This window comes from Girardinichthys multiradiatus, chromosome 4 (assembly GCF_021462225.1).
Source record: "Girardinichthys multiradiatus isolate DD_20200921_A chromosome 4, DD_fGirMul_XY1, whole genome shotgun sequence".
Classification (NCBI taxonomy): Eukaryota; Metazoa; Chordata; class Actinopteri; order Cyprinodontiformes; family Goodeidae; genus Girardinichthys; species Girardinichthys multiradiatus.
In genome coordinates this window covers 52575224-52590975 of record NC_061797.1, presented here as the reverse complement: position 1 = coordinate 52590975, position 15752 = coordinate 52575224, and the positions used below count along the sequence as shown (strand labels likewise).

At 45.4% G+C, this 15752-nt stretch overlaps 2 protein-coding genes across 2 annotated transcripts; both read right to left on the bottom strand.

The window, feature by feature from the left end:
• Nucleotides 1–2132: 2132 nt before the first annotated feature.
• Nucleotides 2133–6916, bottom strand: ndufs3 (NADH:ubiquinone oxidoreductase core subunit S3). Its single transcript, XM_047363918.1, has 7 exons — nucleotides 6822–6916; nucleotides 6489–6554; nucleotides 5823–5920; nucleotides 5519–5668; nucleotides 3809–3934; nucleotides 3608–3727; nucleotides 2133–2420 (listed from the first exon to the last, which is right to left on the bottom strand). Exons 1-7 carry the CDS (start codon nucleotides 6874–6876, stop codon nucleotides 2250–2252), a joined length of 786 nt encoding a protein of 261 aa, XP_047219874.1. The 5' UTR covers nucleotides 6877–6916; the 3' UTR covers nucleotides 2133–2249.
• Nucleotides 6917–7909: 993 nt separating this feature from the next.
• ptpmt1 (protein tyrosine phosphatase mitochondrial 1) lies at nucleotides 7910–12474 on the bottom strand. The gene is made up of 4 exons (XM_047363919.1): nucleotides 12249–12474; nucleotides 10484–10564; nucleotides 10104–10295; nucleotides 7910–8418 (listed from the first exon to the last, which is right to left on the bottom strand). The coding sequence occupies exons 1-4, from the start codon at nucleotides 12393–12395 to the stop codon at nucleotides 8287–8289; spliced, it is 552 nt and encodes a 183-aa protein (XP_047219875.1). The 5' UTR covers nucleotides 12396–12474; the 3' UTR covers nucleotides 7910–8286.
• Nucleotides 12475–15752: the final 3278 nt, after the last annotated feature.

Here is a 15752-nt window from a genome sequence, read left to right as displayed (position 1 = left end):
GTGTTGAAGCACCTGAAAGACATCACAGGCCCCCTGCTGGACCTCCTGCAGTTTGCTTACCGAGCAAACAGGTCAGCAGATGATGCTGTTAACTTAGGTCTACACTTCATCCTGCAACACCTCGACCACCCAGAGACCTACGCCAGGATCCTGTTAGTAGACTTCAGCTCGGCCTTCAACACCATCATACCAGACATCCTCCACCAGAAGCTCACCCAGCTCAACGTCCCAGCCTCCACCTGTCAGTGGATCAACAGCTTCCTGACGGACCGACAGCAGCAGGTGAGACTGGGGAGCATCTTCTCCTGATCCAGATCAATAAGTACTGGTGCCCCCCAGGGGTGTGTTCTATCTCCACTCCTCTTCTCTCTGTACAGAAATGACTGCACCTCATCGGACTCGTCCGTGAAACTCCTGAAGTTTGCAGACGACACCACTGTTATTGGACTGATCCAGGATGGTGATGAGTCTGCATACAGACAGCAGGTGGATCGGCTGGTACACTGGTGTTGTCAGAACTACCTTGAACTGAACCCACTCAAGACTGTGGAGATGATGGTGGACTTTTGTAGAACACCACCCCCATACACCCCCCTCACCATCCTCAACAACACTGTATCGGTCGTGGACCACTTCAGGTTCTTAGGAACCACCATCTCTGAGGACCTGAGATGGTCTTCACACATAGACACTGTTCAGAAGAAGGCCCAGCAGAGACTGTACTTCCTGAGGCAACTCAAGAAGTTCAACCTTCCACAAGAGCTGCTGGTCATCTTCTACACTGCCATCATTCAGTCTGTCCTGTCTTCATCCATCTCAGTGTGGTTTGGATCATCCACAAGACAGGACAGGTCCAGACTGCAACGAATAATCAGGACTGTAGAGAGAATAATCAGAGCTGACCTTCCCTCCATCCAGGACTTATACAGGTCAAGGGTCAGGAAAAGAGCTGCTAAAATCTCTGCAGACCCCACACACCCTGCACATAAACTGTTCAGAGTTTTACCTTCAGGTGGCGCCACAGAGACAGTTTCTTCCTCCAGGCTGTTTCTCTGATGAACATTTAATAAAGTACAAAACAACAGCATACAGATGTTGCAAATGTACCTTTTTATTATATATGTGTATATTGTATATAAGTATATTCTTTAATGTAAAAAACAAAAGCCAGAGAGCAAAGTGTACTGGAGTCAAATTCCTTGTTTGTATGTAAGAACTTGGCAATAAAGCTGATTCTGATTTTAGTGTTTCGTTAATGCATTTGAACCTCTCTTTTTCTAGGGTGGACTGGTAATGAAAACTAACACCTGTGTCAGAATTTGACATTTGGGCTGAAAGAAATGCATTAACCCTCATTAATGTCTATTTAAATGTCTGTTAGGAAGTTGCATCTTAAGCACAGACTTTTTGCATCCATCAGCAAGAATTCTGGACTGATTCTGGCTCAATATTTGACCATTCTTTTAAATTTGTAGTCTTCCCAATCAAGGCTTTGGCATTTCTAGATGGATTGGGTTTGACCTCCCTTAAACTGGTAAACTAGGTTGTTCCAGAAGCACCCCGTTTAGCCCTTGGTCAGCTTCTGCTGGCTTTATTCAGTGCTCTAGAAAGTCAACTTTGAGTTTAGAGTTAATGTTAGTCTGCTAAATCAGTCCCAAAACCAACTTGGACACATTTTTGGAATCTGTCAAACCACAACTGTGTCCAAGTTTCAAACATCTGACCCAAACTGTGGCAAGGTTTTATGGTCACGGTTAGGGTAAGGCTTTCAAACATGGCCAACTGTAAGGCATAGAGTTGGTAGCATCATGCTGAGGCTCTGTTACACTGCAGGAATATAACCTACAAATTCTTCACCTCGAACCCTCAGCCACAGTTGGGTGTTCCAACAGCACAAGGATCCCACACATCCCTACTGGCTTTAGGTTGGAGAAACCTTCGGGTCTCACTAAAAGGCAAGAGAGGAACAAAAAAACGTTCCCCTAAACCATTTTCCTTAAGCTAAATGGAAAACATCCCAGGTTTAAAGCAAGTTGGAGGAAGACTTTGGGGGACGTGGAGCAGCTCTTATCTCAGCTGCCACCACAACACCTCTGGTTCTTTTCTTAACCAAGATAAAATAGCACCATAAAACCGGTTGGGCATTGTTTTATTGGTTGCTTTTATTTACATAAATATTTCAGATGGGGTTGTCGAGCAGAACAACACGAACACGCCGATGAGAGTAGAGTGGACTCAACAGAGGGACGTCACTTCTTCTCAGGGGCCGTCTCTCCAGCTTCCAGCTTGGGCGCAGTCTCTTTGGGCTCTCGATACGCCGGGAACACCTCCCAGGGCGTGTTAAGGTCGAACTTCCTGAACTCCTGCGCCAGCTCCAAGGGCTCCGCCACCACCCGCTTCTTCTCATCATCATAACGCACCTGTGGAGGAAAACCACTCTCAGCTACTACACCAGTCTGTACAAGATTATCAGCTTCATTTATTAATACTGTTTTAAAGCGACATGTGGTATTTATGGGCTGATAGTAAAATACAAAGAGGCACAGGGAGCTCGTTTTGTTCCACAGCTACACTTGAAGCTCAGGGGTTTTCTTAAAATTAGAAGAAAAAACTAAGTTCAAGTAGAGATTTAAACATAGGGCTCAAAAACTATTGAGTGGTTGTTCGTATGAGAACTCCTGCAGGTCCTGAACAAAGCTCCTCTTTCTTCTTCCTGGGCTCACAGTTGGAGCCAAGATGGAACCAGTTTATTGGTGCCAGAGCCAATGTTTACAGCGGCAGATACACAAATAAGTAGTGCAAAGTACCAGTTCAGCACTGGAACCATACGTCATGATGCTAGGTGTCAATTTTAGCAAGGCCTTGGCCACATCAAGATATTTTATGGTATTTATAGTGACAACAATAAAAGTGACGATAAAAAAAAAAAGTATTTATAACTTGTCCGTTTTTTCAGGGAACTGTAGGGCTGTTACTGCAGGTCGCTGCCCTTCCCTTTATAAAACATGCTTCTTCAGGACACCAGCGACATAAAACTGTATGATTCTTGTCACTAAACTGCACACGGACCAGCATTTCATAGCATTTTTGAATTTATTGGTGATCTCAAGGAATCAGTGGTGGAGAAAATAGCAAAAATATCAAATTCAACAATAGAGACAATTTTTGGGGTTTTCAAACAATAATTGGAGTTTATTGTCAATTAAAATCTAAATTTTAATGATAAGATAAATGCTTACCCCTGCTTCCAACCTCAGACCTGTTCAGCTCTGCAACTACCACCAGCAGAGGAACAGCTTCATTTTTTACTTCTGGTTTTTCTTCCAGATGTTTCAAACTCTCCTGCTAATTGCCTTCATGTTTGCTGGGGGTCCCAGTTCAGTGATGCTAACAGAAGCATATCCATGCATATACAAAAAAGGGGCACACAGAGGGAATCCCTGTAGGCAATTAAGTTTGTCTGACTTGTTACTGACAATATCAACCAACTCCATCTCCAGGGGAACAAGGAATGAGTAGCTGCACAGATTGAATACTCAACGCAATCCACAGCACAGTTCTAAGGTTCTCCGCTTCAGCTCTGTGGACTGTTGGTGGCAGAACTCACCTCTACGTATCCCGATAGAGGGAAGTCCTTCCTGAAGGGATGACCCTCGAAGCCGTAGTCTGTCAGGATGCGCCTGAGGTCAGGGTGGTTGGCGAAGAACACACCATACATGTCCCACACCTGTTTCCATACACAGTTTGACTCAGTCTAGCTGCACGCCTTCCAGCCCTCATATGTTCAGTAGAAACTGCGGTGACTAACCTCCCTCTCATACCAGTTGGCAGCCTTGTGGACGGGTACTGCAGAGTCCACTGGCGTCAACTCATCCGTGTACGTCTTGACTCGAATGCGGGAGTTGTAACGCAGTGACAACAGGTTGTAGACAATCTGTAAAAAAAAAACTACATTTGGTCAGAAACCCCAGTAATGTCCACTGATGTCTGTGTTTCTAAATGTAAGAGGTACACGACTCATTTCCCTTATGATCCCTGCTTTATGACTCTCCAGTATTCATGGCTCACATCCTTACCGAGGCACAGATGGATTCATAATAAAAAGGGGCTCTGCTTGAGGCTGCAAGAAGAGCAACAAACTCAGACAGAAACAAAACCAGACCCGTTTAACCAGTCTAAGAAAGAAGCTGGTGACTTCATTTCAGCGAAGCCATGTGTGACTTAAGGTGAGATTCCCATCAAGTAGAATAAATGAGCGCCATCATTTAAACAGTTGTATCATTTTTTGGTTTTTATATAACTTATATCAACTCAGCCCCTGTTCACTGTTGACATCAGATCTCTGAGGGGAACATGTAGCTGCTGGCAATGTCAAACACAGTCACGACATTTAAAAAGCTAAAACAAAACTAAACAGTAAAACAGTTTCTGAATAAAGTGTAAAAAGTCTGCAGCCTGAAATTTGGGAGCAAACTGAAGCCACCCTCAATGCAACTCTGGATTCACAGTCCCTGCAGCATGTTGGTTAAACCAGACAGTGGTCCATACCAAATTAGACTCAACAAACCCACATAAAGTATTTAGAAAATGGCTCTATCAAAGTGAAGCCTACTGTAGCTTTAAAATAATTGAAGAGATGCAATACATGAAAAATATTTTTCAAATAAAGTTTTTGGCTCTTCATCCTCCAACCAACTGTCTGCAAATCCTTCTCCACTAGATCCACAAACTTTCTCAGTGACCTAATTCTTTTCATTGTCCGATAGCTCCACATACAACATGTCCAATCTATCTGCTATACCTCATCTGCACATGTCCAAACCATCTCAGACCTGCAGCTCCAATTTTGCCACCAAACAGCTCAACCTGAGCTGTCCTTATTTTCTGATCCTGTCCCTCACTGCCGATAAAAATGCACATCATAGCAGGTCTCACTCCATTCTTGTAAACCCGTCAGCTATCCTGTCACAAATGACCACTGACTATCTCGATGTAATCCAACCTGCCTGCACCCTAACTTCTTATGTGCACTGTTGCTTTGGATGGTTGACCCCCAGGAACTCATCCACCTTCAGGACCTTCACTGCTTGTAGCCTCACTGTTGCTCCCATCTCTCTTTCATTCTCACAGTGATTGTTTCTTGCTCGGATGTCCTTCATCCCTCTCCCCTCCAGGCTCTTTTCACCCCTGGGATATATGTGCACTACAAATCACAATGTTGCATGCCAACATCGCATTCCATGGGTACTACTTCCTGGCATCCTCTGTCAACCTGTCCACCAGCACTGGAAACCACACACACACTGTGCCGCTGTCTCCTGATCCTTATTGTTTCTCTTCTGGCACCTTACAAAGTCGCTTCCATATACCCATAAAGGCACAGATTGAATTCAATTAAGTTCAGTTTCGATGTGATAAAAAACACAAAATCCAAAGTTAATCTCAGTGCTACTCAGGCTGATACAGTCTTAAAGTAAAGTGGTGTTAAATGAAGTGTTCGTGTGGTGTTTGCAGCTACCTCAAAGCGGTTCTGCCGTGAGGGGACGTCCACAGCGGTGAGGTCAATCATGTTCCTGAACTGAGCATTGGTGTGGTCCCTCAGGAAGGTCAGCACTGGGATCACCCCGTCAGGATGGATCATCACCTCCAGCTCATTATAGCAGGTCACCTAAAACAGCAACAACAAAAACATTTCAAACTCTCCTCAGCTTTTTTTAGGAATCTGTTTAAAACCCGCAACTATCTTTTAGTGAATGTGTGACCTGTAAAAGTACAAATCCAGATAGTTGCTAATGTGACCAGTGATGAGCCTTTAAACTGACCTGAACCTGCTGGATGAATTTTGGCATCATTTCAGCCACATATTCTCCAAATGCTGCCAGCTGTTTGTGGGTGACAGCATCTTTGGGCCTGACTGTGGCTGTTCAAACGGCAGAGGAGACAAAGTATTAGTTTTTTGTCCTCCCACCTTTTTGTTTTACTGTTAGAGACATTTAAACTGGACTCAACCAGTTTATTCAAAGTTAATGTCCTTTATTCATTCATCCAATTTGAATCATATAATTGGACCGGTGACAGCGGCAAACAGCCAAAGAAGAGATCTCCTGACTGATGCAGGTCTGATTGTCTTTTCTGTATTTGACATTAAGACGTAGGGTTCCGTTTAACATTTGTGCTGAAAACACAGCCACGCTGACCGTGGACTGCCGCCACACAGCCACGCTGACCGTGGACTGCCGCCACACAGCCACGCTGACCGTGGACTGCCGCCACACAGCCACGCTGACCGTGGACTGCCGCCACACAGCTCCAGACTAAATGCACCGCAGAAGCTGATGGCCGATGTGTCAAAATGGGTGATAATCCGACCGGCCAATTACTGGTCTACCTCTACTGTTGGATGTGTGTCTTAGTCAAAAGTGAAATAGTACAGAGTTTGTCTTGTTATTTTATCCACTCGGTCCCACCAGTGTGGAGGTGATACTCACGGCGGGTCTCATTGGTGGAGCTCTGCGGTCTGATCTGCTGCTGCAGGAGACACGAAGCCCGGGTAACTGAAGGAAGGGAAGTCAAGGTTCAACACTGACAAACCGAGAAATATACCCCCACTGATCTGTCGCTGCTGTCTAAACAGTCAGTTCTGTCACAATAACAAAATGACTAACTGTTAACTCCAGCGCTAGCTAGCTCGAAGGTCAGTCGGAATGAAGCGTAAAAACCAAAATAATCTGTTTTATAAACATAGTGATGGATGCAGCCTAATGGTTATAACTATAACACACATAAAGTATACTGAGAAAGGAGATTTCAAGTCAACTCACTATTAAAACTCCTTCCAAGACCTCCGCGGATAAACCTTACCAACGACGCCGCCATATTTACTCTGCTGCCCACTCTTCCACAAGTCGACACTGAGTCGCCCCCTGAAGGCCGGGAGGGGAAACGCAGGCAAGCTTCTTGTTTTTCAGCTGAACAGCCCATAAAAAATCCCAGAACCCGCATACGCCTGGTGAACTAATCCATCAGTCTTTATTTGCAAAAAAAAAAAAAAAAATAGACGTAAACAATGATTTATCTAGTTTTTATTTATTTTTATTTTTTACTTAAAGCAAACTTGAGCTCTCCAAAGTGTTTTAAATGTTAATCCAAGCTCTGCAAAAAGTGTAGGGAAACATTTTTGTCTACAATTTCGATCAGTCTGGTCCCCATTTGAAAAACTACACGGAACCACTTTCAAACTTAACAAATACTTTTTTCTTTTTTTACCTTTAAGAGTTTTACTTGAGTTGACCAAAGGTTGCATTTAAAAAAAGTGCAAGACCTAAACTTTGTGGCTCCATTAAAATAATGCATTTGTCTTTAATTTGCTGCACAGAAAACAATCAACTGTCTATCCAACTGTTTCTGAATGAGTTATTAACTAATGCTACTAGAGGTTCTCCACATCCCAAAGCCTTCTCAGACCAGCCTTGAAAACTATGTGGTCCCAAAGGACTCACGAGTCTTTATATAGGAGAGCAATGTGATCATTTTATAGGATATAAAACCTGTGGCTCAGGTGGTACGAGTTTGTCCTGTAACTGGTGGGTTGCAGGTTCGAACCATCTCAGTCGATGTGTCCTTGGACAAGACACTTTACCACCTTGCCTGCTGATGCTGGTCAGAGGGCCGGGTGGCACCAATTGTATGGCAGCCTCACTTCTGTCAGTCTGCCCAGGTCAGCTGTGGCTACATTGTAGCTCACCTGTGTGAATGTGCGGATGACTGATTGTAGAATAAAGTGCTTTGGGGCTTTACAAGATCAGGCCATTTACCAATATTGTGGTATGAATGTGGATTTTAAAGAGTTTCAAGTGGTCACCATTCCAAGTAAAGCATTGAATGCACACCACAAAACAAAAGGCCATACTTTGGTTACAAACATTTATTAACCTTCATGTGCTCTATTTTTAAAGCCTTATACGAATACACAATCAAATAAAATGTGAGCGCAAAGTACAGTATATTACTAATTCATTTTTTGTAGTTACAGACAATGTCATATTTTTCTCTTGTTAGCTGAAACACTATTATGGTGGAAAGTCAAAGGAGTGAATAACAACAAAATAAAACTGTAATTTTTGGCTTGAAGCCAATAAAAAAAACCAACCATTTCCATGAAAAATGCACAAAAATGTGACTTTAAAATGAATAGAAAACAAGTGAAATAAAACAAGCAATAGCAACATATTCTCTCAGTCCATTTTTCAGCCTGATTATTAGGGTTTAACCCGCCACCGTCCCGGTCTAATTGGTGTAAGGATCAAACACTTTCACGTAGTATCTCCTGAGCATCTCCAGCTGAGCTGAGCGCACCAAGATGTGCGGTCTGATGGACACCAGCTTCTGACAGGCCTTTTCTGGAGTCCAGCAGTGTAGCTGTAGGAGAAAAACAACAACAATCCCCAGACATTAACAGATTTAAACAGTGGAAAAAAGGTCTGAAATATTCCCATTCTTGTTGTGTCCTGCAGACCAAAAGCAGAGAGAAACCCACCTGACAACAGGAATAAATTAAAAAACTAAAGCAGCCAGTCGTCATTTCACATGTGACTGGCTGCAGCATGATGTTTCTGCTCAACAAAACTAAAGGTAGTTAAATTTCCTCCACTCAAACATCTACAGCGCACTCGATGGATTTAACTGGACTAAACTTGAACAGATTAAATATATAATATCCAACAACTAAATATTATCCAAAGCAACACAAATGACACATCAAGCTGGGAAGGAGACTGGTTTTTGACATGTACTCGCACTTGTCGTCTTCCGCTTTATCCGGGACCGGGTCGCGGGGGCAGCAGACTCAGCAGAGACGCCCAGACGTCCCTCTCTCCAGACACCTCCTCCAGTTCCTCCGGGGGGAGCCCAATGCGTTCCCAGGCCAGCCGAGAGACATAGCCCCTTCAGCGTGTCCTGGGCCGTCCCCTGGGCCTCCTCCCGGTGGGACGTGCCTGGAACACCTCCCGAGGAAGGCGTCCAGGAGGCATCCGGTATAGATGCCCGAGCCACCTCAACTGGCTCCTCTCGATGTGGAGGAGCAGCGGCTCTACTCCGAGCTCCTCCCGAGCTCCTCACCCTATCTCTAAGGGAGTGTCCGGCCACCCTACGGAGGAAGCTCATTTCAGCCGCTTGTATCCGTGATCTCGTTCTTTCAGTCATGACCCAACGTTCATGGTCATTGGTGAGGGTAGGAACGTAGACCGACCGGTAAATCGAGAACTTCGCTTTTCGGCTCAGCTCTCTCTTCACCACAACGGACCGGCACAGCGCCCCCATTACTGCGGCAGCCACAAGACTCCAAGATACTTAAACTCCTCCACTTGAGGCAGGAACTCCCCTCCAACCTGAAGAGGACAAGCCACCCTTTTCCGGTCGAGAACCATGGCCTCGGACTTGGAGGAGCTGATCTTCATCCCAGTCGCTTCACACTGGCTGTGAACCGCCACAGCGCATGCTGTAGGTGTTGGCTAGAGGGGGCCAGCAGGACCACGTCATCTGCAAAAAGAAGAGACAAAATCCTCTGGTCCCCAAACCAGACCCCCTCCGGCCCTTGGCTGCGTCTAGAAATCCTGTCAATGAAACAAAGCTGGTGACAAAAGGCAGCCGGGAACAGGTCCGACTTAGTGCCGGCAATGCGGACCAAACTCCTGCTCCACTTGTACAGAGACCGGATGGCCCCTAGTAAAGGGCCCCCAACTCCGTACTTCTGGAGCACCCCCCACAGGGCATTACGAGGGGCACAGTCGAATGCTTTCTCCAGGTCCACAAAACACATGTGGACCAGTTGGGCAAACTCCCATGAACCCTCGAGCACCCTGTAGAGGGTATAGAGCTGGTCCAGTGTTCCACGGCCAGAACAAAAACCACACTGTTCCTCCTGAAGCCGAGGTTCCACTATTGGCTGGACTCTCCTCTATGGCTGATAGGTTTCTGACAAGAGTAAATCCAAATTAAAGATAGGATGGTTATCCTACTTCTGTCACCTAGTGTAAAAAGAACAAACGGAACATCTCTAGTCACCTGATTTATTGGCCACTGATGTTTAGGAGTTCTATACTGACCTGTATGAGGTACGCAGCAACAAGTGTGGCACTGCGGGAACGCCCCGCCTTGCAGTGGACATACACACTTGTTCCCCGCTGTCTGTGCTGCAGGACAAACTCCACTCCCTGGTGGAGTTTGTCCAGGGTGGGGACTCCAGTCAGGTCCACAGTGCTCAGCCTCAGCTGCTCCACTCCTGCAGTTTTCCACTCCTGCTTCCAGACATCAAATTCTTACATTCTAGTCTTAATTTTGTAAACATTTTTAATCTTAAAGTCAGGTGTAGGTGAGAACTGACTATATAAAAAAACCACATAAATGCAGCTGTGTTTTTGTAACAGGCTTTTATCTTTCACTAATGAACTGCTCCAGAATGGCAACACTAATGAATCCCACTGACCTGGGTTGAGTTGCAGAAATATTTGGTTTCATATGTTTCATTCATGGTGACAACTCCCCGAACGTTCTCGACTTCCACCAGCTGCAACACAAACAACCACCATCAGTTCATATTTATCTGCAGACCCCAAACAGTGACAAAAGTCACAATGTTATGTAAAGCACTGTGATGACCAGAAGGTTACAGGATGACTCCCAGAGTTATTAGTGGCATGCATAGTGCAGTAAAATTTCTAATTGTGAACATCTTTTGAGTTTGAAAGCATGAAAGGGAGAAAAATTCACTGTTTTCAAGTTGTGATGCTAACAATAAAAAGCTAAACAATAATTAGCCTTTCTGTCTTCCTACACCACCAACTCAGGTGTGGCATCATTTCCATACCCAAGATCCAACTTCAGAGAAAACTTGAACCCAGCACCGCTGTGATTTCCGGGGGCGTTCCATGTAATTTTTCTCTGACTTTTAGGAAGAAACTGAATACACCATCAGTTTAAACCGGACTGAGTCACATTTCAGTAAAGTGAAATACCATCCACCAGTTAATTTATGTCTGTGATAAACCCATTTATTGTGCAGATTCTTTAGACACAGAGCGATATACATCAAGGGTTTATTTATGAAATATGGTAAATCTGGCCTACAGCTCATGAAAACCCAAAATTCAGTTTATCAGAAAAATACAATATTACATCAAACCAAAACAAAAAGACTTAATACAGTATATGAATGCAGTACTTTGGTCGGGGCTCCTTTTGCATGAATTGGCGCATCAATGCAGCGAGGCATAAAAGGTCTTAGTCAGCCTGTGGTTCTGTTGAGGTTCCTAACTCACATGTTCCACTTGACAGTACTTAACGTGAGGCCAGTGTCCTTGCCTTTCAAGCACAGTGGTCAGCAAAGCAGGCGTCGGTACCTGTGGCATTGTGGGCTGGTTCCAAGTCCTGCTGGGAAATGTAGTCAACATCTCCATAAAGCTTGTCAGCAGAAGGAGTGCTCTAAAATTTTCTGGTTGGGGACTGCGCTGATTTTGGACTTGATAAATGAAGTGCACCAACAGCAGTAGATGACACGATTCTTCAAATCATCACTGACTCTTGAAACATCACACTGTAATAATTATGTGCCTCTCAATCTTCCCCAAGACCCTTGATTTTCAAACGACACGGAAAACACTAGAGCAGGCTTCACAATCCTCTAAAGGCACCAGTCTTCCCAGTTAATTGTGGACCTCTTTTTACCACACTACATTATTTTATAGAAATTGGATCTGTTTGTTTTGTAGAGTGCCTTGAGATGGCATTTGTTGAGACTGTATAAATGATGGCTAAAAAACCAAACCAATAAAGCCCTTATCCTTCTGCTAAACTTTCCATAAATATGGTGGATACTGAACTCTGAAAACCAGCTACTTCACCAATGACCTTTTGTGCCCTACCCTCCTTGTGGACTGTCAGGGGCTGCTGGACATCTGCCAAATTAGCTATTGTGTAAGCCATCACATTTCTTTATTTAAAATCATTTGATGCTTTATGTAATATTTAGACTTTTAATGAGTTCAAAACGCCTAAAATCTCTGTGCACCCAACATATAAATGTGAGTTTTGCTTCTTAAATTTGAATTCTTACCATTTTTGATGCTATTTTAAATGACTGAGTTGTACCTGTACAGCAGAGCTCTTTCTCCACAGAAGCCAGGGTTCCGGTGATCTGACCTGTTGGACGAGTTTAAACAGTGCTTTATGGTTTAATCCAGCGGTGTTCTGACCTGTTTGGTCATGGACCTGAACGGCAGCGCTCCCAGGATGACCGTCTCGTCCACTCGGTCGAACCACCTCCTGGAGGACACCTTCTCCATTGCAACATTGTAGGCTAAAGTCGGGTAGAAAAGCAATCTAGCTAACGCCCCAGACATGGTGGAGCTCTGAAGAACAAAAAACAGCTTCTAAACGAGGTCATATTTTCATTCTTCTTCTTCTTATTATTATTATTCTTTATAATGGCGGTTGACAAACAACAAAATTGGTACATTACCGCCAACTACTGGTATGGAGTTTGGACCAGAATGTCTCTCGGGAATTATTAAATTCCGTTGTACAGCTGTTATTTTTAGATAACGAAATATTATCTGATAAATGTTACTTTTTAGATTACTTCTAAATAAATCAACTAAATCTAATTTAATCCTAATTCTATTAAAATTTGGAATTAATTGTTGTCTCATAATTTTTACAGTGCAACATGCTCTATGGTTTCATCTATTCCACAGTATTCACATTTACCATTACAATGTTTCCCCCCAAAAAAAGAAAAACTATTTAAACCAGTATGTCCAAATCTCAGACGAGAAATAATTGCTTCTTCCCTCCTTGCCCTTCCTGTTCCTCTCATTTCTCAAGTCTTTTTTTGAATTTTATAAAACCAATGTCCTTTCTTTTCTTTCTCCCTTTCCTTTTGCCATTTATCCTTCAATTTCTGTTTGATTAACATTTTTATTTCTGTTTAACTAACATTAATAACTAAATCTACTGATACATTTCTAACAGCTTCCTTTGCTGCCCTATCTACCAATTCATTTCCTTTAACACCATAATGTGCTGGTATCCATAAAAAAATGTATCATTAAACCCATCATATTTATTCTAAATAATGTCTGTTGAATTTCTATTAAAATATCTGGTCTGCTTTCTGAATGATTATACTGTAAACCAACCAATGATGAACTCGAATCTGAACAAATTACTGATCTTAATGGTCTTATTTGAACGTAGACCGACCAATAAATCGGGAGCTTCGCTTTTCGGCTCAGCTCTCTCTTCACCACAACGGACCGGCACAGCGCCCCCATTACTGCGGAAGCTGCACCGATCCGTCTGTAGATCTCCCGCTCCATTCTACCCTCATGAACAAGACCCCGAGATACTTGAACTCCTCCACTTGAGGCAGGAACTCCCCTCCAACCAGAAGAGGACAAGTCACCCTTTTCTGGTCGAGAACCATGACCTCGGACTTGGAGGAGCTGATCTTCATCCCAGCCGCTTCACACTCGGCTGCGAACCGCCACAGCGCATGCTGTAGGTCTTGGCTAGAGGGGGCCTGCAGGACCACGTCATCTGCAAAAAGAAGAGACGAAATCTTCTGGTCCCCAAACCAGATCTCCTCCAGCCCTTGGCTGCGCCTGGAAATCCTGTCCATAAAAGTTATGAACAGGACCGGTGACAAAGGGCAGCCCTGCCGGCGTCCAACATGCACCGGGAACAGGTCCGACTTAGTGCCGGCAATGCGGACCAAACTCCTGCTCTGCTTGTACAAGGACCAGATGGTCCCTAGTATTCAATTCAATTCAGTTTATTTATATAGTGTCAATTCACAACACATGTTGTCTCAAGGCACTTCACAACAGTCAGGTTCATACATTCCAATTAATCCTAACAATTGAACAGTGCAGTCAGAGTTAGCTTTTTATTCAAATTGGATAAAACGTTTTTCTATCTAAGGAAACCCAGCAGATTGCATCCAGTCAGTGACTTGCAGCATTCACTCCTCCTGGATGAGCATGTAGAGACAGTGGACAGTCACTGGCGTTGACTTTGCAGCAATCCCTCATACTGAGCATGCATGTAGCGACAGTGGAGAGGAAAAACTCCCTTTTAACAGGAAGAAACCTCCAGCAGAACCAGAACCAGGCTCAGTGTGAGCGGCCATCTGCCACGACCGACTGGGGGTTTGAGAGAACAGAGCAGAGACACAAAAGAACACAGAAGCACTTTTCCTCACGGTACCCGTCAGACGCCTCAGGAGTCCCACAAGCCAACCACAGCTGATAGGACTCCTTCTTCAGCTTGACAGCGTCCCTTACTGCCGGTGTCCACCACCGGGTTCGGGGATTGCCGCCGCGACAGGCAACGCAGACCTTATGGCCGCAGTTACGGGCAGCAGCATCGACAATAGATGCGGAGAACATGGTCCACTCGGACTCTATGTCTCCAACATCCCCCGGAATCCGGTCAAAGCTCTCCGGAAGTGGGAGTTGAATACATCCCTGGCCGAGGGCTCCGCCAGGTGTTCCCAGCAGACACTCACTATGCACTTGGGCCTGCCAAGTCTGTCCAGCTTTCTCCTCTTCCAGCTGATCCAACTCACCACCAGGTGGTGATCAGTGGACAGCTCAGCCCCTCTTTTCACCCAAGTGTCCAAAACATGCAGCCGAAGGTCTGATGATACGACAACAAAGTCGATCATCAACCTCCTGCCTAGGGTATCCTGGTGCCAAGTGCACTGATGGACACCCTTATGTTTGAACATGGTGTTCATTATGGACAATCTGTGACTAGCACAGAAGTCCAATAATGAAACACCACTCGGATTCAGATCGGGGAGGCCATTCCTCCTGATCACGCCCCTCCAGGTGTCACTGTCGTTTCCCACGTGGGCGTTGAAGTCCCCCAGCAGAATAATGGAGTCCCACGTGGGCGTTGAAGTCCCCCAGCAGAATAATGGAGGCCCCGGGAGGGACACTATTCAGCACCCCTGACAGGGACGCCAAGAAGGCCGGGTACTCTGCACTACCCCTCGGCCCGTAGGCTGAAACGACAGTCAGAGACCTGTACCCAACCCGAAGACGCAGGGATGCGTTCCTCTCATCCACTGGGGTAAACCCCAACACCAGACGGCTGAGCTGGGGGGCAACAAGCAAACCCATCGCAGCCCGCCGCCTCTCCCCGTGGGCCACTCCAGAGTAGAAGAGAGTCCAGCCCCTCTCGAGGAGATGGGTTCCAGAGCCCACGCTGTGTGTGGAGGCGAGCCCGACTATTTCTAGTCGATATCTTTCGACCTCCCGCACAAGCTCAGGCTCCTTCCCCCCCATCGAGGTGACATTCCACGTCCCTAGAGCCAGCCTAAGCATCCGGGGATCGGGTCGCTGAGGTCCCCACCATCGTTTGCCGCCCAATCCTCTTTGCACCGGTCCCTCACGGTTCCTCCTGCAGGTGGTGGGCCCACTGGGGGATGGCCTCGCGTCTCGCAACCCAGCCACCAGGCACTCTCCGGTGAGTCCCAACTCCAGGCCTGGCTCCAGGCTGGGACCCCAGCTCTGCTGTACCCGGCGACATCATGCACCTCGATCTACTAGTCCTCATGAAGGATTCTTGAACCACTCTTTGTCCGACCCGTCACCTAGACCCTGTTTGTCATGGGAGACCCTATCAGGGGAATTTAGGCCCCAGACAACATAGCTTCTAGGATCATTCGAGCACACAAACCCCTCCAACAC

Coding starts and splice junctions, on each gene's coding strand:
- ptpmt1 (XM_047363919.1), bottom strand. CDS start 12,395: ATGTCTGGGGCGTTAGCTAGATTGCTTTTCTACCCGACTTTAGCCTAC. Junction 10,565..12,248: donor TCAGGTCCATGACCAAACAG/GTCAGAACACCG, acceptor TTTGTGTTGCAG/CTGGTGGAAGTCGAGAACGT. Junction 10,296..10,483: donor ATTTCTGCAACTCAACCCAG/GTCAGTGGGATT, acceptor GTCTGGAAGCAG/GAGTGGAAAACTGCAGGAGT.
- ndufs3 (XM_047363918.1), bottom strand. CDS start 6,876: ATGGCGGCGTCGTTGGTAAGGTTTATCCGCGGAGGTCTTGGAAGGAGT. Junction 5,669..5,822: donor AATTCATCCAGCAGGTTCAG/GTCAGTTTAAAG, acceptor TTGCTGTTTTAG/GTGACCTGCTATAATGAGCT. Junction 3,728..3,808: donor CCAACTGGTATGAGAGGGAG/GTTAGTCACCGC, acceptor GTATGGAAACAG/GTGTGGGACATGTATGGTGT.